The sequence below is a fragment of the Podarcis erhardii genome (assembly GCF_964252035.2).
Source record: "Podarcis erhardii genome assembly, chromosome: 4".
NCBI lineage: Eukaryota > Metazoa > Chordata > Lepidosauria > Squamata > Lacertidae > Podarcis > Podarcis erhardii.
Genome location: NC_138508.1, coordinates 54,247,044 through 54,269,908, shown reverse-complemented (window position 1 = coordinate 54,269,908; position 22,865 = coordinate 54,247,044). Strand labels below are relative to the sequence as shown.

General features: G+C 41.0%; 1 protein-coding gene across 3 annotated transcripts in view; it reads right to left on the bottom strand.

Moving 5' to 3' along the window:
• The window catches only part of ITSN1 (intersectin 1), an 86,513-nt gene extending 63,689 nt beyond the window's left edge, over positions 1 to 22,824 (bottom strand). The window contains exons 1-4 of one of the 3 annotated variants that reach the window (XM_081858811.1): positions 22,553 to 22,824; positions 4,242 to 4,301; positions 3,164 to 3,256; positions 716 to 779 (exon numbers count right to left, since the gene is read on the bottom strand). In XM_081858811.1, coding sequence (XP_081714937.1) covers positions 716 to 779; positions 3,164 to 3,256; positions 4,242 to 4,269 — 185 coding nt within the window. In that variant the 5' untranslated portion in view covers positions 4,270 to 4,301; positions 22,553 to 22,824. The remainder of the gene's footprint in view (positions 1 to 715; positions 780 to 3,163; positions 3,257 to 4,241; positions 4,302 to 22,552) is intronic. The other 2 variants (XM_081858810.1, XM_081858812.1) reach the window with 2 other exon arrangements.
• Between the last annotated feature and the right edge of the window lie 41 nt (positions 22,825 to 22,865).

Here is a 22,865-nt window from a genome sequence, read left to right as displayed (position 1 = left end):
AGTAATAGATGCTATACTGTTTGTTAGTTCTACACATTTTACAAGAATTTAAGAATGTCAACATACATTCTACAAGTCTGTACAAATGTAATTTTTTTTTTTTCATCTTAAAGCACAACCACCTTTCACATCACCATGGCTGTCAAATTTGTTTGCAGTATCTTTGATTTAAAACAAAGAGACTTTTGTGACATAGCAGTCCTTAGCAAATAAGTTATGTGCCAAGACAGAACTTTATTAAGGCTTCAACAGATATGCATATTTAAAAGGCAATTACACAGAAATCCTAAAATTCAGTAAATAAAGGCAGTTTGCAGGTCAGAGCTTATGCTTTAGGTGACTTGTTGCTCTTCCCTAGACAATAAAAAACTTGCATGTATAGAATTTCTTTCAGCTTCTAATTTTAGAATCATGCTTCTACTTATTCAGCAAGTATTTCAGGTGGTTAATTTAAGGCTGCCTACACAAAGATATCAGAATGCAGTTTCTCAACTGCTGTATTCATGTTTACCATTTATTTCATTTCTTCATTTCTATTAGTTCTTTGGACTGTTAAAAAAATGGTTTCACAAAGGCCTCAATGAGAGCCATTTTGACAAAAGTCCTTGTCTTTAAAAGTGCACTTTGAATAAAATAGATGAAATATAACTGTAGAAAGTTAATATATTACTTGTGCAATTTTTGTCTGAAATGAACTCCTAAAATTTACACTTACCATATCTGTGCTAAAACTGGTTGAGGTAACCCAGACTGGAAAAAAAAGTTTCTGGCTTGATCACCTGTCAGAAAGGAGGAAGTATTTCAAATGGAATGTCTTAAGAATGATAAGAGAACCAATGTACAATAAATAAAATTTCTAGGTTGCGCTTTTAGGGTGTTCAGTATATTGCCAGTTATCCTTACACCAGGGATGGGGAACTTGTAGCCCTCTGTTTGTCACTTGATTGACTCCAATCATCCTTGACCCAGGGTTATCCTGGCTGGGGCTAATAGAAGCCCCTGCCTTTTACCAAGCATGTATGGTAGATCAGTATTATATAAACTGGAGACAGGGGAGAATACGCCATTGAGCAATCTGCTCCCTTTTGCCTTGAAGGAGCCTCCTACCTTCAGAAAGAACCCTATGTCAAGTTCAGTCTGGCCGCACCCATCAGTCAGAGAAAGAGCAGCTGTATGGTGCCTGCTTACCTCCTCTGTGCCAGAAAGAAAACTTGGTTCCAACTACCAATTGCCCTGGGATTGCAGGACTGAAGGGGAGAACTCTCTGGCCTCAGCCTTAACAAGAGGAACAATGGCTGGATTATCAGCAGCACCTCTGTTGTCCAAGCAAAACCAACAGCAAGGGAAGAACACTGTGGCTCAACTGGATGTAGTTGTCTGATTATAGCTCTTTATTCCTTGCAATGTCAAACCAATATTCTTTTACCTCTACTTCCCTTCCCTTGCATGCTTTGTGTTTTTAGTTTGTAAGGTTGAGGGACAGGCCTATATCTCATCTTTATTTATGTGAACTCCTCTGGGATACAAAAATTATAAACAAATAAAGAGGGTCTGATTTGAACTGGGCGCTTCCAAGTCCGCAAGTAAGCCCCTTAGCTACAATGCCACACTAGTTTTTTAAAAATCCACATTACAGCCACCAAAGACTACGTTTTATTAGATGAATACTGAGATACTGTATTGAAATGTGTTAAAGGGGACGTGAACAAATTCTGAACTGCACATTACTACAAAATGAAACATCCTCACTTTAGTTACCAGGAAATTCACATTGCATTAACATCAGCTTAGATAAAAGGGAAACATATGGTTCCTGCTGTCTCTCCATTGCAGCAACTCTTCCTTTATTAGAATTACTCTTCCTTTATTAGAATTATGTGCCTTGTGAAAGTGAGAAAGCAAACACTTTATCCACAGAAACCGTTCTTAAAACATATGAATGACGATTTCTCATAAAACTTGGATATGCATTAATGTTCTTTTCATTCAAAAATGTGTGGCTAGAAGACACAGCAACACAGAAATGAGGCAAAACTGCCAACTTGTTACATTTTGGGGGATAAGATTTAACCAGCTATGGTCACTCTGTAAGTCTGATCAAAACCTCCATTCCTTCTAGTAAAAGGCAATCAAAATGATCAAGGGGGCTTGAGCGACTTCCCTATAAGGAAAGATTAAAACACTTGGGGTTATTTAGCTTAGTGGGGAAAATGTGAGTAAAGAGGAAATATAGTAAAGGTGTATAAAATTATGAATGCATACAAGAAAGGAAATTCAGACTAAACATAAAGAAAAACTCCCTGATGGTTAAGAACTGTTCAACAACGACACAGACTTCCTCGGATAGTGGTAGACTCTTTCACTAGGAGTTTTTAAGCAGAGATTGGATGGCCATTTGTCATGGATGCTTTAATTGAGATTCCTGAATTGCAGAGGGTTGGACTAGTTGACCCTCAAGCACAACATGAAGACAACATTATTCCTCTTTGGTTTATCCCTGTATATAGAATTAAGAGGTATACTACCTCTGAACATTTTACTACTGTGACTAGTAAGCAGCACTTGTATTGAAGAAGCTGGGGTGCAGCAAATAGAAGAAATATTGGCTGATAGGGCCAAGGGAAGTTGTAGTGGATCTTGCAGAACCAAATGTTTGGAGGCACCAACCATCATTTTTATATTAGCAAACTGCCTCACTTTCATACTACATCTGCTCCTCCTTTCTGCCACTTATGGAGAACCATGCAAGAGGCAAATCTGACAGACAAGAATCAAACACATTTCCCCCCATGCACAAGAGAGTCTGCTTCTCTTTTATTTAGTAATATTATAATTATTCTAGAACTTAAGATTCCAGTATGAAAAATAGGAGACAATCTATGAGCTAACTATACATATGATCAGAATCACAGAAATCACACAGCAATGAGTTTTGTATTTTTCCTAACTTCATTTTGGCAATGTATTTACAAACATTTCACTTCAACCATATATTTTTAAAGGACTGTTACTTCCTTTGCTTCTTCTTGCAGTCTTAGAAAACAAGTAGCACTGCTAAGTTGCCTCTTGGATGCTTGATCTGGGGCAGCCCAAGGAAAACCTTAAATTGCATGATGGTGGGTATTTTCGCAATGGAAATTACACATGACAGCTATGGCATTACCAGTGATAAATCCAGATATTGGTTTCAAACTGTGGAACTGTTGATCATGTTTAGCTCTCTCTTCCACAGTTACAGCCCAGATGTCCAGGTTGCCTAATTCACAAGCAAGAGATTGAGATATTGTCAGGAAAAATAGGCTTTACAAATAATGACAGCATCAGCTATTTTCTCAATGTGCTATGAAGAATCTAAACACTGCTAGACTTGCAAAAAAAAGCTCTCTACCACCGTGGCTGAAACAACTCCCATTGCCTCATGGGATGCTGAAGGAAGGAAAGCTCAGCAACTGTTATAGAGGAGACCAATAAGCATATATCCTTGCTGTGCATACAGCAAGCTGGTAACACAGGCTGCTAGCAACACAGCTACAGCTTGCTGCTGAAGATCTAGAATCTATGAATACAGTTGCCAGAACCCATTGGCAACCATAAATATCATTCTGGTGATCAAAACAGTAAAAAGATTCTTGTATTACAAGAAGATAGTGGTTTAGTCTTTTAAAATGGCATCAGGATGTATCTTATGCTAAGATGCAGCATCACTGAATGGGATGGTGGGAAGAAGTTGTTACAATGCACACATCCTCTACCCTGTAACATCCCTCTAGTCAGCAGCAGGTACAAAACAAATAGACATTTACTGTAGCCTCTGTTGAACAAGAAGCAAAAAGCCTGATCTCCATCTAACTATTGGAAAAAATAACTGGCTACCAAGGCCAGTCAAAATGTGTGAATCTCCAGCAAAGGTGGAAGAGTTGGATCAGCAGGTGGGCCCCCAACTAATTTAAGGCATAAACCCCCATCTAAATTGTCTGACACAATCTTATCAGACCCCTGGGCACAGGTTATATTTGAGCAACAACCTCTTGCTGCCTTTACCTTCAGCCATCCCCTGCATCAGCCTCCCCCACTTTCAACAACCACCCAAGAACACTCAACACATATAAGCAGTAGGGTGCTTTTTTCAACAACTGTAACTACACACTAAGTTTATTAGTGTGTTCAAGCCCAACTATCTTTTCCTCATGAAGCTGGAAAGCAAGCATGAACAAAAAGCATGGGGGGATCCTAATACTTACCAGCAAAAGGTGTTGGAAACTGAGCCATGGTTCAATCACCTTTAACTTGCTAATAGATGCCTGGGGAGTAAAGAGTGGCACATTAAGACAAGCAGGTATACAAAAACAACTCCTTACTTCAGAGGTACTTGCTTACTATCATATAATTTACTGATATACAGAAAAAGAGAACTTCTTTATAAATGCAGTAGTCATGTAAATATAATCAAGACAAAAACGGTTTCCAAATGCTATGAAATATGAACTTTTGATCCCATCCTTCCTGCCAGAGAAGCCCAGGGCAGCAAGCATAAAATGTTAAAGAAATACAATATTCATCTTTCCTCCTGCTCCCAGTTACAACATTGCTCCTTATTTCAGAACCTAGTTGTTCCTGGGCATCAAATACCCAGCCATCTGCACTTAGCTGCATCCTTAGAATGGCCTTTTATTTTTACCCTATTATTACCCTGCCTCTGTCCTCCACTGGCCCCTCTGCCAGTTACCAGTTCAGAAACCTCACTCATTACCTTTGCCTACAGCTCTGGAGAATTTCCCTTTCTGTGTGTATTATGATCAATATAGACCCCTGTCCATATACTGAAGATTGAATTTGGATCACCAAGTTTTAGAGTATCACATTATTAAGACAGAGAAACAGCAAATACAGTGAAAGCAGTGCTTTCAAATATTTTATCCATAGCCTGGAAAAAAATGAGATACAAGTTTTCCTTACTATGATAATCAGCAATTATGCTCTACAATATGTGCATGCCTGCTATGACTACAATAATTTTGCAGTCACTTTCTAAAATACTAAATATCTTTTAGCCATATTTCACTGTTTCCCAGAAAACTCCATTGGAATTATATGTGATATTTAGCAATTACAACATGAAGAATGCTAATAGCTCTTCGTTTTCCTTAAAATCTTATATCCACCCAAATAACACTAAGAATATGTACATCCCATATCTATCCAGAGGCAACCCATTTGAGGAAGACATTACCCTTGAGTAAAATAAAGTATGTGGGTTGCATTCAATGTTAGTTCTACTGGGAACAGGCTCGTTGAAAATAATGGACATGACTAACTGAGGTCCATTAATTTTAATGCAGCTGCTCTGAGAATAACTTTAATGAAATACATAGGGTTGTATTCAACCAAGTCTCAAGTGGTTTGAGGGAACTGGTGAATCACTTAGGACAAAAGGCTATGTAACCTCCTAACACACACAATAGAAAGCTTTGGAAAACACATGACTCAAAAATGTAAACCTAACAGCCATTTATTATGTTAACACTCAAGATTCACTGTTCTACAGCAGCCAAAATCTGTTGTAAAACAAGGATAGGGAACCTACTGCCCTCCTAATATTGTCAGACTTTAACTACCATAAGCTAAGTAAGCATAACTAATGGGCGCGGATGATGGGTACAACAGCCCAACAACATCTGGAGGACCACAGATTCCATAGCCCTGCTCATAAAAGTTGTCACCTATGGTTTGAAAGCATAAAATCTTTCTTAAACTTTCAGACTGGACGGAATATGAAGAGGAGGAGGAGTAGTAATACTACTACTACTACTACTACTACTACTACAACTACTACTAATTTCTTTCTTATACTCCACCCATTTGATTCCTTGTCCCAGCCACTCTGGGCAGTTTCCAGTCCTGCCTCTGCTCCTTACCTTGCACAACAGCAGAACATGCGAAAGGATCTGCCCAGGTTTCATTGTCAGCAGAGTCTGTTGACTCCAAGTAAGGAAGCCCTTCAAACTCTAACCAACATAAAATGCTTAAGTACCATACTCCAAGAAATGAATGGCACTCTCTCTCTCTCCCAAATGCTCCTTGAAGTAAAGCAAAATCTTCTCCTAATCTTTTATAGACTCTGCATAGCTCAATATGTTAAAATATGCTAGCCACATTAGATGCTCCCGTGACTGTTGATCATTGTACCCCTAAGGAAAAAGATTGAACAAGATAGACCCCATTCCAACAATAAATTAGAATGCATAGTAAATTACAGAGAGATTACCAAATTACTACCATAGAAGTACGTACAACAGAAACTTAGAACCACACCCATTTGCTTAAAAGAAAAGTATGTTTTTCTTTCACTTTAAGTAGTTAAAGTTGAAAAGATTAAAGCTTTGAAGAAATTACAGTCTGAGTGTAATTTCCAGTCTTACATCCGTATAAATCATTTTGATTCAGTTGATTAAGGAAGTTTCATGCAATATACCGGTAATTGAGAAATAAAAGCCACACACCATGGACTTCTCATAAGGTCTGGCAAAGGAAAAGATTTTTTTCAATTAGGGTTGTTACTAACATTGTCACAGTGCTAACTTTGCTTTGTAGCTTAGAAGAATCTTAAGCAAAAATCAGGGTGTTAGAAATACAGCAAAGAGGAAAAATACCAAGCATCATCCTATGAGGGGCAACTTATTTGGAATGCTAATATTCTTATTTTATACAGCATCAGTGTGCATGGTGCTTTACAAATCACAAAAGAACAGGTACAAAATAACACAGTCATCATGAGTTCTGGCCAGCAGTCCACCTGGGTGAGATCCCAAGGCTGGTAGCTGGGTCAGTGAGTTTTATCTGGGAGTCTGCATGAAGTTTACTCAAATGAGCAAACAAGACAGAGCTCAACAGCAAGAATAAATCAGTCTAGCAGGAGCGAGGAAGAAAGTACATAATGACAACCAGTACTTGGCAAGATGTCCAGGCCTGGACTGACCTACAGCGGGACGTTTCTATGGGGCTTTCATCCAACTGCAAGACTGAATGTTAATTGTATGGACAATGTTGTGACAACTGTAATGAGACCTCTGGGTACAGGGTGGTATATAAACCATTAATGAACTTCTGGGTGCAGAAAACTAGTATGCTCATCAGGAGGGCAATGAAACACAGAGATAACAGCATGATAAACCTTAATCTTGCCTTCAGATGTAGATTTCACTGGTATAAACTCCCTTGGATCCTTCAATGATGACCATATTGGTCCAAGTGCTGAAAATGGAATAGGTTTATTGGTTTGGGGAGATTATAGGCAAGATGGTCTGCGTAGGGATTTGTTTTCACTTCTAGAATTGGGGTGTTCTTGTCTATCCCCCTCCCTTTCTAAGGTTTAAAAAAGGTAAACAACTCAAGGGTGATCTTGCCCCCAAATGTTAACAACTTTGGCTAACTTCCCTCTTTGGGTGACCTCCACAAAAAAATATTGATTTCTTAATTTTGGGTTCAAAAAATTAGGGGTCATCTTAAACATGTCTTATACACAGAAAAATACGGTAATAACAACCATCTTTTCCTTAGCAAGTCTTTAACTTAGGTAAATACAACCTCAGATGAACAGCAACATATGACTTGTTACACTGAGTCATGATTTATTTAACAAAAACAAAGCCAAAATGAAGAAGCCACGTGTGAAAAACTAAGTATACCCTTACTGCTTGCACAGAAATTAAGAGGATAAGTAGCAGACTGGTACTGGTAATCAAATGCCCTTTCTTAATTGATCATCAGCAAGTGTGCCCACCTCTGTAAAATCCAAAGTTTTAGCAGTTTGCTGGTCGGGAGCATTCAGGTGTGTTTTAACACAACACTAAGGACGAAAGACATCAGCAATGCTCTTGGAGAAGCAACTGTTGCTGCCCATACAACTGGGAAGGTTTATAAGGCCATCACCACCAATTTTAAGTCAATCATTTTAGAGTGAGAAAGATTATTCAAAAGTGAAAAGGATTCAAGACAGTTGTCAATCTTCCCAGGAGTGGACGTTCCAGCAAATTCACCCCAAGGTCAAGCTCTGCAATGGTCTGCAATGGTCAAAGAAATTGCAGAAAGCCCAAGAGTTACATCTCAGGCTGTACAGAACTCAGCTGGCATGTTAAATGTTAAAGTTCATGACAGTAAAATTAGAAAAAGACAGAACAAGTATGGTTGTTTGAAAGAGTTGCCAAACCTCCTTCTCTCTAAAAAGAACATGGCAGCATGGTTTAGGTTTGCAAAATTGCATCTTAACAACCATAAGACTTCTGGAACAATGTCCTTTGGGCAGACAAGACCAAAGTGGAGATGTTTGGACATAATGCACAGCAGCACATTTGGAGAAAACCAAACAGCATATCAGCACAAACACCAAATACCAAATACCAAGCATTGTGGTGGAGGGGTGATAATTTGGCCTTGTTTTGCAGCCACAGGACCTGGGAACCTTGCAGTCATTGAGTTGACCATGAATCTTGTGTATATCAAAGTATACTACGGTCAAATGTGAGGCCATCTGCCTGACAGCTGAAGCTTGGTTGAAATTGGGTTGTGCAACAGGACAACAATCCCAAGTACACCAACAAATCTACAACAGAATGGCTGGGGGTGGGGGGAGAATCAAGGCATTGCAATGGCCCAGTCAAAGTCCAGACATCAACCTAATCAAAATGCTGTGACAGGAACTACAGAGAGCTGTGCATAAATACCACACCAAAAGGAATACAGAGACATAAATCACAAACTAGACAACTCTGTATGTGGTTCACAAAAACAGTTAACAATAATGTAGAGCATTTCCATACTGTCTATTAAATGAAATCTTAAATAATACATACAGTGCCAAGATAACAACATGCACAACTGACATTCCAAAGCCAAACAGTCCAAACAGTTCTGAAGTAAGTCCATGAGAGCAACACTCTTTGTGTATACTTGTGCTGGTGTGATCCCAACTGAACTCCGAGACACCTGGATTTCAATCCGTTTCGTGAATCTTCTTCTGGTCAGCCCAAAAAGGAACTATACAATGGCAATTCAATGCTCCACCAAATAGATCAGCTCCCAACTTAGAATGGGACTCATACACAAGATGGCTACATCAGACTCACTCTACCAGGCACCACACAAAGTGGTGGCAGTGAGTGAACTTGGGGCTTCTCCTTGCAGCTACAATAAAATGAAGGATCAGATGCAGCCTGGGCAAGTCAGAGGCTTCCACGCTGCCGCCGCCCCAGAGAAAAGCACAGGAAGGACTCAGGAAAGTGTCCTCCTCCCCCCACAGCCTGGAGGCAATGCACACACACACACACACACACCACATTGACAAAGCTGGTCATCCTGCGCCCTCCCTCTTTTTCCTTGCATGGCAGCTTGGGGACAGATGCAGGAAAGAGAGAGAGAGAGAAAGCGAGAGCGCAGAACAGGGGAGGAGCTGGCCTGAGGAGCCACTGGCAGGAAAGACGCGTCCCTCACCAAAGCAGCTGCCAGAAGGTACGCAATGGTGGTGATGGTGCTCCCTGCGGGGGAGACCTCTTCACCTGGGTGACAGGCACCCTGGTAGGTGGGTGGACAAGGAAGCATCAAGCAGGTAACTTGCCTCCACCGCCCAAACTTTGAATCAGACTATGTCCCTCCCTCATACACTGCCCCCTCCCCTTGCCTGTGCCCCCACTTCCATCTCTTAATGTGAGTACCAGCACTTTCCCCCCCTAGATAATAAGCCCTAGGAAATCCATACTGACATTCCAAGCTGTGTAAAAATCAGTGATACTTTTTTTTTTGCAACTCTGAAACCTAACTCTGGCACCATATTGAGTAACGACAGCAGATAAAAGAGGAATTCTCAATTGCTACACTATATTAAGAAAATATGGCAGTTTTACCACAGTCAAAACTGAGATTTTTAAAAACCAATGCACTTTTAAATAGTGAACACACTTGTGGGACCAAAAAGATTATCTCACTTCTGCAGATGATTCAAGGTTGAGGCATGAGTAAATATTAGCAGGAGGGTGAGTAATAAGTTATGAAAGATTGTATACCATGTTCACTGCACAACTAGCTGTAATCCAGACTTCCTGGATTAGACACAGTACAAGAATCAAGGCGTAAATAGAAATTAAATTTGCTGACAAGTAACACTAGCAGCCTCAGTGTTTAAGAGTGCATTTTAGTAGGTATGGCTGCTGCTCCAACCATTTTTGGCCAAAGCAATTCTTACATTGGTAACCTCAAGGCTTGATTACTGCAATGCACTTTATGTGGGACTACCAGCATGCCTGATCTGGAAGTTCCAGCTAGTGCAGAATATTGTGGCTAAACTGCTGATCATAGAATCATAAAATTGTGGAGTTGGAAGGGACCCTGAGGATCATGGGAACAGGCTACTGACAGCATGTAACACTGGTGCTTAAAAGCTTGAACTGGTTGCCTAAAGTTACCAGCCCAAGTTCATGATTCTTGGGGGAGTCTTTGTTGGTGGTCCTCCATGGCTCAAATGCACAGCTTGCAACTACTAGAATCTATGCATTCAGTTAAAAAAATATACATTCATTATTGTGGAACTCTAACCAGACTGAGATTAGCTAGGCATCCTCTTTGCTGAACTGCTGGCACATGCAAAGACTTTGTTATTTCACTAGATGTTTAAAGGAAGTGCTCAGGACTGAGATGAATTTTCCCTGTTCTTATTCTTTGTAAGGAATTGGGATATAATTTTATGTACATTGCTTAGAAATGTTAATGATTAAGTGATATATAAGCACCTTAAATATATAAAATGTTAAATAAATACTTTTATCCACATAAGATACCATCTTCGTGCTGAAGATGAACTTTCTGCATTTTATTAGGAATATTAGAAGTCAGTTCACTTGATAATGGGACACAGGTGGCGTTGTGGTCTAAACCACAGAGCCTAGGGCTTGCCGATCAGAAGGTCGGCGGTTTGAATCCCCGCGATGGGGTGAGCTCCCGTTGCTCAGTCCCTGCTCCTGCCAACCTAACAGTTTGAAAGCACGCCAAAGTGCAAGTAGATAAATAGGTTCCACTGTGGCGGGAAGGTAAACGGCGTTTCTGTGCGCTGCTCTAGTTCGCCAGAAGTGGCTTGGTCATGCTGGCCACATGACCTGGAAGCTGTCTGCGGACAAACGCCAGCTCCCTTGACCAGTGAAGCAAGATGAGCGCCGCAACCCCCGACTGGACTTAACGGTCAGGGGTCCCTTTACCTTTACAGTACAACTGCACAGGTCTCATATGTACGGCAAGACTCTAATTCAAGAAGCCAAAATGTTTACTTTTCAGAAAGTTGTGTGTGAATGCAACTGTGAACTTCTTGCATTTAACTTGAGAATAAAACATTTACCAACGTTTAATTTTAGAACAATAATTTGTTTTTAGATTCTATAGCAATTTTTCAAGCAAAGCCTTGATTTGCAAATTAACAGCATAATCAAGTAGTTCATTAGTTTAATTACCCTTGCATAAATCCAAAGGGAGGTCTGCTTAATGAAACACAATTCTTCAGCAAACCAATAGCTTCTAAGCTGTTTCAGGCACAGAGCCATCACATGTGCTTCTAACAACTAAGCATGAGTCTTCAGCAGCTTAAAACGATGGGTCAGCTGAACTGTGGATCAATTATAAACCGACACACAAGATCCAGATGGCAGAACAGCGCAGGGAAAGCACTAGCTCTGCCATTCCTACAGTAAGCAATACAAAGTATTGCTGTGCCCCTATTTGGAAGACAGGGACAGCCTAACTCCTGTTGTACATGCTCTGGTAATCTCTAGGTCAGAAGACGGTTCAGAAACTCCAATACAATGAAACATGCAAATGAGCCCTTATTTATACCTCAAACCAAACACACCTCAAAAGTAATACACCCTTTCTCTCCTGGCCATGCCAGAAGAGAGGTGTACAGTGGTACCAACTTCCAGATATGGTACTTCAAAAATGGTGTGATTAAAATACTGGAAGAAACATTACAGTACAGTGGTACCTCGGGTTAAGTACTTAATTCGTTCTGAAGGTCCGTACTTAACCTGAAACTGTTCTTAACCTGAAGACAACTTTAGCTAATAGGGCGTCCTGTTGCTGCCGCGCCGCCGGCGCACAATTTCTGTTCTCATCCTGAAGCAAAGTTCTTAACCTGAGGTAATATTTCTGGGTTAGCGGAGTCTGTAACCTGAAGCGTATGTAACCTGAGGCGTATGTAACCCGAGGTACCACTGTACAAGCCTTCCAGCAAAAGTAGCTCCTGCCCAGATGTGAAACACTACATGTGCATGCAAAGCAAAGCTCATCAAATCTAAACATTCAGAATATGGAGAACAGAACCAAGCTTTAAGGAGCCAGGAGCGAACATTAGCTACATATTGTGGTTAAGGCAAAATATAAGAACAGCCTACTGGATCAGGTCAAAGGCCTACCTAGTCCACCATCCTGTTCTCTTAGTAGCCAACTACTAAGCAGGATTCGAGCACAAGAGCACCCTGCCCTCCTGTGGTTTCTGGTAACTGATACACAGAAGCATTATGGACTCCAACTGTGGAGGCAGAGAATAGCCATCATGGCTAGTATCCAGCAACAGCCCTCTCCTCCATGAATTTGTCTTAACTTTTAAAGCCATCTAGGTTGGTGGCCTCACGTGGGAGCAAGTTCCGAAGTTAAGTGTATGCTGAATGAAGAAGTATTTTCTTTTATCTATGTTGAATCTTTCAACATTCCCCATCCTTCCAATCAATAAAACAGAGCAGGGAAACCACACACATTATCACTCTTTACAGCTAGACACTATAGGAGCAAATGTAGAACAAGGCTAAAGTTTTTGCATCATTCATAAGGTCTAATTCTACCTTGAGAAGCCACAAAAGTGCCATATAAATGAAGCTTTAATTCAATTACTGAAAACCATTATCTAGAGATATACTTCATCTGGTCCAAATTGGTTTCCAGCACAACTTTACTTTCAAATATTATTAACCCAAATTCTATGTTTTACATGTGAAATAAATTCAGGCACCAAAAAGATTAAAGCAGCCAGAACATAGTTCTTTTATAACCAGTTTATAATCAAATTCTGTGGTGATCTTTAGTAATTTGTGAAATATCATTCAAATGTAATTTATATTACCAGCTTTCTTCATAATATATATTCTATATAGACTATGTATTTTATATCCTATGTATACAGACACTGCATTTTTAAAATATAAATGTGAAAAAATGCATTAGCTATCTACATAGGGTATTAATTACATGGTCTATATGGGGTATTTACTACCAAGAAAGCCCATGTCTGCTGAAATAAAGGGAGCTGAACACTACAATTAAACTGTAGTTCATTCCGAGCAAGTGTCTTGCTAATTCTTCCATACTGTACACTTAGGAGTATCTATCTTAAGGCAATTATTTGTGCTATTTTCAACAATATGGACTTGGCCGAGCTATTATGCTTGCCTTCTTAAACTGATTTATCTTGTAAATGAGACATAAGCTGTTTGCCTCCTCTTTGTGGATATTTTAATTAGAGATATCAGATGTTATAGATGTATAGGAATGGTCACCTGATCTCCTTTAAACTTCAGACAACCCGACTAAGATTACATGCATTTGCAGGGTTGGGAAGTGCTTTTATTTAACTACAGCAAAATACAGAACATTTACCATCAAGAATTCATTTCTTTAGTTTGCCCATATAAGTTATATTTTAGGGAACATGAAACTGAATACAATTAAAAGAAGCTTTACATTTTAAAGATTGTTGACATGCTAGGCTGAAAGTCAGATTACATAGCATCTATTCAGCCTGACACATATGAAAAGCATTTAGAAAGCAGACAGCTGAATTCTTCCTCCTTTATGACCTTCAGCTCTTGAACCATACACTCAGAAAATATGTTGATGTCTACAGTTTTTAATCCTTGTTAGTCTTAATGCTGTTTTTTATTATTTGCATTGTTTTCTATTCTATTTTTCTGCTGATATATTGGTTAATTGTACTGAATTTTGAATGTTTTATTGTCAGAGTAAGCAGAATTATATATATGAGATCCTAACTGCTCTGTGGAGGAAGTTCCTTAAAAAGCAGGGTACAATTTTAAATAAAACAAATCTAAACGCAAGGTTGCTAACACAAACTAGCCAGTATAACAATGTATAGTTTAAATATTCAGCACTACCACTACATTGGTTTGATTTATTATACAGCTACTAATCTGATTACACAGCTACAGATTTTCAAACAACAGTATCACAGTAGTTTAAATATTCATTATGATTACCATTCTCCTTTACATAAGTAACAAAATATTTTTAAAAAAACAACAGCAATTCAGCCTCAAATAAGATGCAATACTCCTTGCAATCTCTTCAAATTTAATGTTTATAATTTATATTCTGCTCTTAAAAAGGTAAAGGTACCCCTGCCCGTACGGGCCAGTCGTGTCCGACTCTAGGGTTGTGCGCCCATCTCACTTAAGAGGCCGGGGGCCAGCGCTGTCCGCAGACACTTCCGGGTCACGTGGCCAATGTGACGAAGCTGCACTGGTGAGCCAGCACCCGTGCCGCACATGGAAACGCCGTTTACCTTCCCGCTAGAAAGCGGTACCTATTTATCTACTTGCACTTAGGGGTGCTTTCGAACTGCTAGGTGGGCAGGAGCTGGGACCGAAAAAGAGGAGCTCACCCCGCCGCAGGGATTCGAACCGCCGACCATGCGATCGGCAAGCCCTAGGCGCTGAGGTTTTACCCACAGCGCCACCCGCGTCCCTAAAAATTCTGCTCTTAAAACCCATTAAAACCATATAGTCACTATATTCTGTGGACCAAGTATTTATCCATCAGGAGCCTAACCAAAAAAACCCCCACAAAAACACATTTTCAATTAGTACCTAAAACCAAGTAAGTTAGCGCCAGCCAAATTTCTGAGGGGAATGCTACAGATGAGGTGGCTTGCTTCCTTAAGAGCCCTTGCTGATGGCACTACTGACAAAGCTGAAAGAGCAGATCTCAAGTCCTGGGTCAGTTAATATTGGGTGACAGCCTCTCAGATAAAGCCATATAGGGTTCTATATGTAAAAACTAAAACCTTGAATTGGACTTGACAGCTAATTGGCAGCCACTGCAAATGCTTCTAGGCTGATGCAATATGGTCTCTAGGTAAGAGACCCAATAAGATCTCCACAGCTGCATATTGTACTAGCTGCAGCTTCTGAACAATCTTCAAGGGCAGCCCCATGTAGAATGAACTGCAGTAGTCCATACAGAAAATTACTATAGCATAAAGCAAAGTGGCCAAGCTACCCCCTTCTAGGAAGAGCCTTAGTTGGAGAACCAGCTGGATTTGGAAACTTGTGCTTCCAGAAATAGGTGGAATCCAAGAGTACTCCCCTCAAACTAAATACCAGATCTTTCAGAGGGAGCATAATCCTGCCTAGAACAACTCTCATACCCAATTCCTAGACATGGAAGCCACTAATCCAAAGTGCAGAACTTATCCTCAGATATAGGATGAATGGTAAGTGGAATTTTCTTGAGAATTTTCTTTTTATTTATGTCTGCCCAATGCAAGGCTTTTCCTTCTGCCAACATATGCCATATAGTCAACAACTGATTAATGTGTGTCTGAATGACTCACAGTCAAACCTGGAAGTAACCCAAAAATGTCACTAAATGGGTGGAATGGGGGCAGAACAGGGCACGCTTATATGCACTCCGCTGATGGACGTAGTGGCCGGGAATGGAACCCGTAATGGTCATTCAATGTCTTTTCCAGATCAAATACAATATTCACATAACACTTGCATCTGCTCAAAATGGATGCCTTTATAGGGCACTATGAATTTTTTATGTTGAAACATTTTACATGTGCTCTTTGTATTTTTTACATTAATGAAACATTCAAAAAGGTGTGCAAGGATGCTGGCTTTTATGTCAAGAGAAGCATTTAGTGGAGAAGGATAAGTAAAAGTTGCTTACGGACTGCAGAGCTGAAAGCCAGTATACTCTGGCGACCCACACGATGTATGTGGAAGGGGGTCTGTGTAGGGGAAACAGGGATTAGCAAAAAAAGTCTCCACTTCCATCAGCAGGATCCCTCCACTGGATTCAAAAGCCATACATAGACGAAGGAATCTTTTCATCCATGGAAAATGAAATTAGAATCCAACCCAAGTCTAAAAGAAATCTGAAATTAAAAAATGTTATGCTATGCTCAGGGATGCTCCCACTCACAGGAGCGAATCAACAGCATAATAGCAATTATGATAGTCTAATATAATAGCTGTCATTCCCATTTTGAAGCTGGAATCTTCATTTATTTTCACTTTATCAAAATCAAAGTCAAAGAAAGAACAAGGATCAGAAGCTGCATACCAAGGTACTTTACTATTCAAGCAGTAGTCACTACTACTTCTAATTGAGCATGAAGGCTTTAAGTTATTTTAAGCTTTTCATAATTAGCCTTTGCCATTCAGTTGCATTGCAAAAGGTTAACATTCTTAACCAGAAGCTGCTGCAGACATAAAATTTGTATATAGGAATGGTCAGTTACAAGTCTAATGACGTCTTAGGAACCTTGCCAGATTCATCTCAAGACTCACAATTCACCTTTAGAAAGCTGTCTTAAGAACAAGGTCTTAAGAACTTATCCTCAGATAAAGGTCAGACAGATATTTGTACTATAATATAGAAGTGGAAGCCATATACATCTAATAAATATTTCATAATTAGCCTCAGATATACGCAGACAATCAAGGTATGCTTAGAGAATTTTACTGGAAAAACAGAAATGTGTAGCTAAATGCTAATAAGCAAAGTTAGAAGTGTTTGGTATGTTGCATGTCTACCAATATTGAGTTTAGGACATCATATAAGCACTATTTGGTTTAAAGTACCATCATGTTGTGAATTTTGTGCACTATACCAATAAAATTATGTCATAGATTACGATGTTATGTTATAGATCATGTTGTTATAGAAAGTATTGAAATATAACACTTAAAACACAATGTCAAAGTTTATACATTATGCTAAACCATAGTTAGTGGTCCACCACAAATGCAGAGATTGTGCCTACTCCCTTCTAGCTAAGCAATATATATCTGGCTTAGCAATATATGAAAACCAGGGATCAGAGTATATTCTGTTCAAACAAGCTATGATTGGAAAACCAAGAACAAACCTTGGCTTAACAACAAACCTTGTGGCTCGCTCGATGTAGCTTGTTTTATCACATCTGGCCTGGACCACAGTCTCAATTATTAGCTGTTTTCTAGATCTATTTACTGGCATCCCAACCCTGAGCTTTATCTCTTTACTTACAGGTATCCCCTATTGATTCCTATGAAACATAGCTCTGAGTAAATTATTACTTCTTAAAAAGCTTGCAGAAAACAGACATTTGAAGATTTATCAAGTAAACCTGGAAAAAGCTAATGTCCAACTAGAGTACAACTAAAGAGAGACTCTAAAACAATCAATTCCTTTTACTGCAGTTTTAAGCAACACTTTGTCTGTTAACTCTGAAGCAAAGATTCTGGGCTTAATACACTGGTGAAATTGTTCTCAAACAGCTCATCTGTGTGAAAACATGACTGCTGTAAAACTGCCAAAGTGAGAGCATACAAGTACTAATCATACAAGCTCGAACGGTCTGTGAGCTGCTTGAGCCTAAATGCCAATGGTTCTATGGTTTGAATTAAAGAGGCCTTTAAGTTAGACCATTTCCATCTTTTTGCCTGCCTTACTGGAAATAAGCATTTCCTCCACATGCCACTGGCAGCTTTCCCTTATATCTAGACAAAACTACAGGCCCACTTTTAGTTACACAGAAGTGTTGAGATACAGTGGTACCTCTGGATGCAAACGGGATCCGTTCTGGAGCCCAGTTCACATCCTGAAGCAAACGCAACCCGTGTCTGCGCGGGTCGCAATTCGATGCTTCCGCACATGCACATGACGTCATTTTGAGCGTCTGCGCATGCAGTGAAACCCGGAAGTAATGCGTTCCGTTACTTCCGGGTCGCCGCGGAGCGCAACCCGAAAATGCTCAACCCAAAACTACTTCAACCCGAAGTATGACTGTACTGTAATGTTTCTTCCAGTATTTTAATCACACCATCTTTGTAGTACCAGATCTGGAAGTTGGGATTTATTTAAAAAGTAATACTTAGCTATAAACCACAGAAACAACAAGCATGCATTCTCATTTATTATTCCTTAAGTTTCAGGAACTGACGAGAAATAGGCTTTCAGTAACGTATATGTCAGTGTATGCTACTATGCACATACATTATACATGCAAACTCACAAGATTTAGACACCTCCAGCAGTAATTCAGTCTATAAATCTAAACATAAATCCTAGAGACTAGGATCACAATCCTTGTCTTTACTGAATACTTAGTTTCAAATAAACATGCATAGAAATGTAAGTAAGTTAAAATAAGTTCTATCCCATTTTCCAAAAAGTTCAAACCAAATAAAAAACAGTAAAAAGATATAAGCAGTCAAAAACAAGTCAAAGAAGTTGCACACAAACACACATCTCAATTAAAAGCAGACAGTTTAATCCAGACTGTCATTTAATTCATGCCCACAGCTAACTTTTCTCACCATTTCAGTGAGCTCTAATGGCAACTGACCTCATCTAGATCTAAACTAGCAGCTACAAACATATTTTTTGAATGTAATTCAATTTCCTCATTTGATACATTTTTAATAAAAACTCTCAGACTAAATACACTCTGAAGAGTCAAATAAGAAAAAAACAGAGTTCATCAAAGCTGCTAGAGTTCAAATAACTTCCTAAGAAGTTAAGTATTCACATAATGTAAGAGGAGGCCATCAAAGAAGGGGCAAGGTAGCCACAGAAAAGGCTGTGTGGATTGTGTTGCAAGTTCCAATACATTACTTTAGAGTAATCATGTATGAATCTCAGTTATAGTGGTACCTCAGGTTAAGAACTTAATTCGTTCTGGAGGTCCATTCTTAACCTGAAACTGTTCTTAACCTGAGGTACCACTTTAGCTAATGGGGCCTCCCGCTGCTGCCGCGCCGTCACCAGCAAAGTTCTTAACCCGAGGTACTTTTTCTGGGTTAGCAGAATCTGTAACCTGAAGCATCTGTAACCCGAGGTACCACTGTATTCCTTTCTATACCAATACTGTAGATTACCGTATTTTTCGCCCTATAGGACGCACTTTTTCCCCTCCAAAAATGAAGGGGAAATGTGTGTGCGTCCTATGGGGCGAATGCAGGCTTTCGCTGAAGCCTGGAGAGCAAGAGGGGTTGGTGCGCACCGACCCCTCTCGCTCTCCAGGCTTCAGGAAGCTCTCTGCAAGCCTTGGGAGCTCCACGGGAGTTCCCATCAGGCTCCCAAGGCTTGCGGATAGCAGCCTGCATCCCGAAGCCTGGGGCGCGCTGCACAGCGCACCCCAGGCTTCGTGCAGATATCGGGCAGCCCCACAAGCTCGGGGGACAGCGGGGAGGCGGAGCACCACCATCCCACTGTTCCCCGACCTGGTTTGGATTCCCCGACCTGGTTTGGATTCCCCGACCTGGTTTTGGGGGGAAATAAAGGGGGGGGAATTTCCTTTATTCCCCCCCAAAAAAACTAGGTGCGTCCTATGGGCCGGTGCGCCCTATGGGACGAAAAATACGGTAACCTGTTTTATGGAAAATATTCAATGAAAAAATGCAGCTATCCATGCTCTGTTGACAGCTTATTTAAAGTACTTCAATGTATTGTTCAAGGAGCTGCTTTTGAGAACCACTTGGGAACTATAATTTATGCAAAATACAGGAACAGGTTTCCTAACTGAATTAGGTGCATGGAACTTCCAATTCTCAGACAGCCAGACACCAGCTCTCAGTCTTTTCATGGGACAATGTCAAGTGTTGGTTTTAACCTTTGAAGTACTAAACAACTTGGGAACAGAGAATCTAAAGAATCTCCTCCTGCTACAGTTGATCTGGCTTGCATTAGGTTACTGGTCCTAGTCATTAGAAGGTAGATGGTGACCAAATTTAGTGTCCCCTCAATCAAGGCACTCTGCCTCTTAATTCCCTCTCTGGAGAACTTGACCAGTCGCTATTCCTGCATTCTTTTTGATGCTATATAATCTGTTTGGGCCTTTTAGATCTTTTAAATATATTTTAAATATATTTTATGGTATGAATGAATTTAACTCTACTGTATGTTACAGCTATTTTAATATACCCAAGTTTCAGGAGTAGAGCAGCTAAATAAATTCTGAAATCTTGCCAAGTATCCTGTACCATTCTTGCAAATAAGCTTTCCTAATGCTTGGTCTATGTTTTACTATTTCCACATATTTAGTTCAAAAATATTTTTCATGCCATCAGTATCAAAGATAGAAAATGGAGAATTTAATTTTTCTGCCATTTTCTCTCCTTTTCCCCATCACTAAGCTACCACAGTCATTTCTTAACCAACGAACATGCCTTCTTGTTTGCCTTGTTTTTCAGAATCCATTGCTATTATATTTAACTTTCCAATACCTATTTTCCCCTCAATATTTTCTACAAAGTATATACTAAGAATATAAGGGTCAAACCAACTAATAAGAGCCCTTATTAAAAATAGTTTTCCTGGAGGGCTACTTTGAGATGTGTGGGAGGGATGTTAATTTGCTATCACATTAAGCAAACTCCCAGCAAGTTCTGTACATATTTCTCTTTTATCATTGCTGGGATGTGTCAATTGGGAAGCTAGGTAGTATCTCTCAACAGCCAGCCTCTAGACTAGAGCATACTGTGATTCTGCTATTCACTCTGATATAGCTTTTAACATTTTGCAACACACTAACCTGGAAGAGTTACCTCGAGTTGAGAACTTTGCCCCAGGATGAGAACGGAAATTGTGTGCTTCTTGCAAAAGGCCCCATTAGCGAAAGCACACCTCTAGTTAAGAACAGTTTCAGGTTAAGAACGGACCTCCGGAATGAATTAAGTTTGTAACTAGAGGTACCACTGTATTTAATTTGGGATGCTCTATAAATCCCAGATCTTTGATTAGAGTATTAATATCTAACTAATTATCTCTTTGGACTTCAGCATCATACTGACATCTTAAATCCTGCCAAAGGAGCTCACAGTTTCATAAGAGATCTAAGAATTTAACTATGGTCTTACCCCTCAAGCATAATAAACTGAACTGGATATATATTTGTCTTTAACAAGCAGCCAAAAAACATTTACTGTTTGTGAAGGATGGCTATGAGCAAGAAGTCACTATGTCATATTTTCATGGCTGTTTCATTACTGAACACTTACTCCAGCTGGGAATGCCTACAAGAAGAAATTATTTAATATAGTATTATTGGTAAGCAGTTTGTTCTCAGTAGTCAATTTCCTATGAGGAAAACACATCCAAGATGAAGACTATCTATAGTTACAAATGTAATCAAATAAATGTTGCTGTTCAACTCAGAGCAAATAGAAGTGACATGATAAAGACCTTGCTTCTTCCAAGGCTAAATGCCAATCTTTGAAGTGGAGGACATGTTTCCTTCATTACAGGGCTGTGAAGGCCAAAAAAAAGGTGCACGGGCTAGAAAGTGCAAGGCCAAACCTCATGCAAAAATCCAGACACTTTTTTTTAGCCGGAGAATGTCACTGACGGAGATTCCTCTTTGGAAACCATGGCTGCCCGCGCGCAGCAATCTCAGCCAGGGACACTACTGTATAAGTTACTTCTGCATGCTCCACCTCGGATTCTCGTTGCATCTCCTCGCACCGACAGTCTACCGGCGAGTTTGTTAAAACAGACACGAGCGAGAGCGTGTTTGTTAAAACAGGCACGACAAAGACGTCGGCTGCTTTTGCAGGCAAGGCAATCTCGTTTACCCGAGCTGGGCATAAATAAGCTCTCTCTTCCCCACCCCCTACAAGTAGGGCCCGCTCATCACCCCGCACACTATTCCCTTCTGCTTGCTCTATATATATATATATATATTCCCCACCTCTAAGAAATAAGTCAAAAAGATCGGGAGCAGGAGACGAAATCAAAGGCGCCGCTATCGGCGCCAGAAGACCAGCATTAGGAGATTTTTTTAAAAGGAATCACGGCCGCCGGCGAAGAGCTCCCGGCACACACTCTCCGGGTCAATGGCCACGGATCGTCCTCCTCTCGCGCGGGAGGCGAATGGAAGGAGAGAGGGGCGCCGGGCAATGGAGGGGGGGGTGGGCCGGGCAATGGGGCGGACTGAGGGAGAGAAGAACGCGGACAAAAATCATACCGGGGAGGGAGGGAGGGAGGGAAAACGGGCCGCCAACCAGGAATAACATTGGGAATAACAACAGGGCAGGCGGCGGGGGCGAATGCGGGGCCCCCGAAGAAGGGCGAGAGGGCCGCGCGCGTGCGCTGGGGCTGGTGGAGGGGTCCCTCCCCGCCTCGCTCTCCCCAGCGCGCCTGCGCTCCCCTCACCAGGGTGACCCCCCGGGCTCGCCCTGCCCGCTGCCGAGCCCCTTGGCCCGCGGGTCCCCGCCGCCGCCGCCGCCGCCGCCGCTACCTCATCTCTGTCGGGTCTCGGGTGTCCTCTTCACCCCCACAGCAAGGACGGAGGGGCGGCAGGAGGAGCAGCAGCAGCAGCAGCCGGCGCGGCAGCGGTGGCAGCGGCAAAGGCCACCGCCTCCCCGAGACGCACCATCCCCGCCCGCGTCTGCTCTTGCTCTAACCGCCGCCGCCGCCGCTGTCTCGGGCGGAGTGGGGTGGGGGAGGCTTGTGTGGGCGGAGAGAGGGAAAGAGAGAGGAGCGACCTGCCCGGCTCTCCCTCTCTCGCACACCCGCCGCCTGACTGCGCAACCCGAAGAGAGGCGCAAATG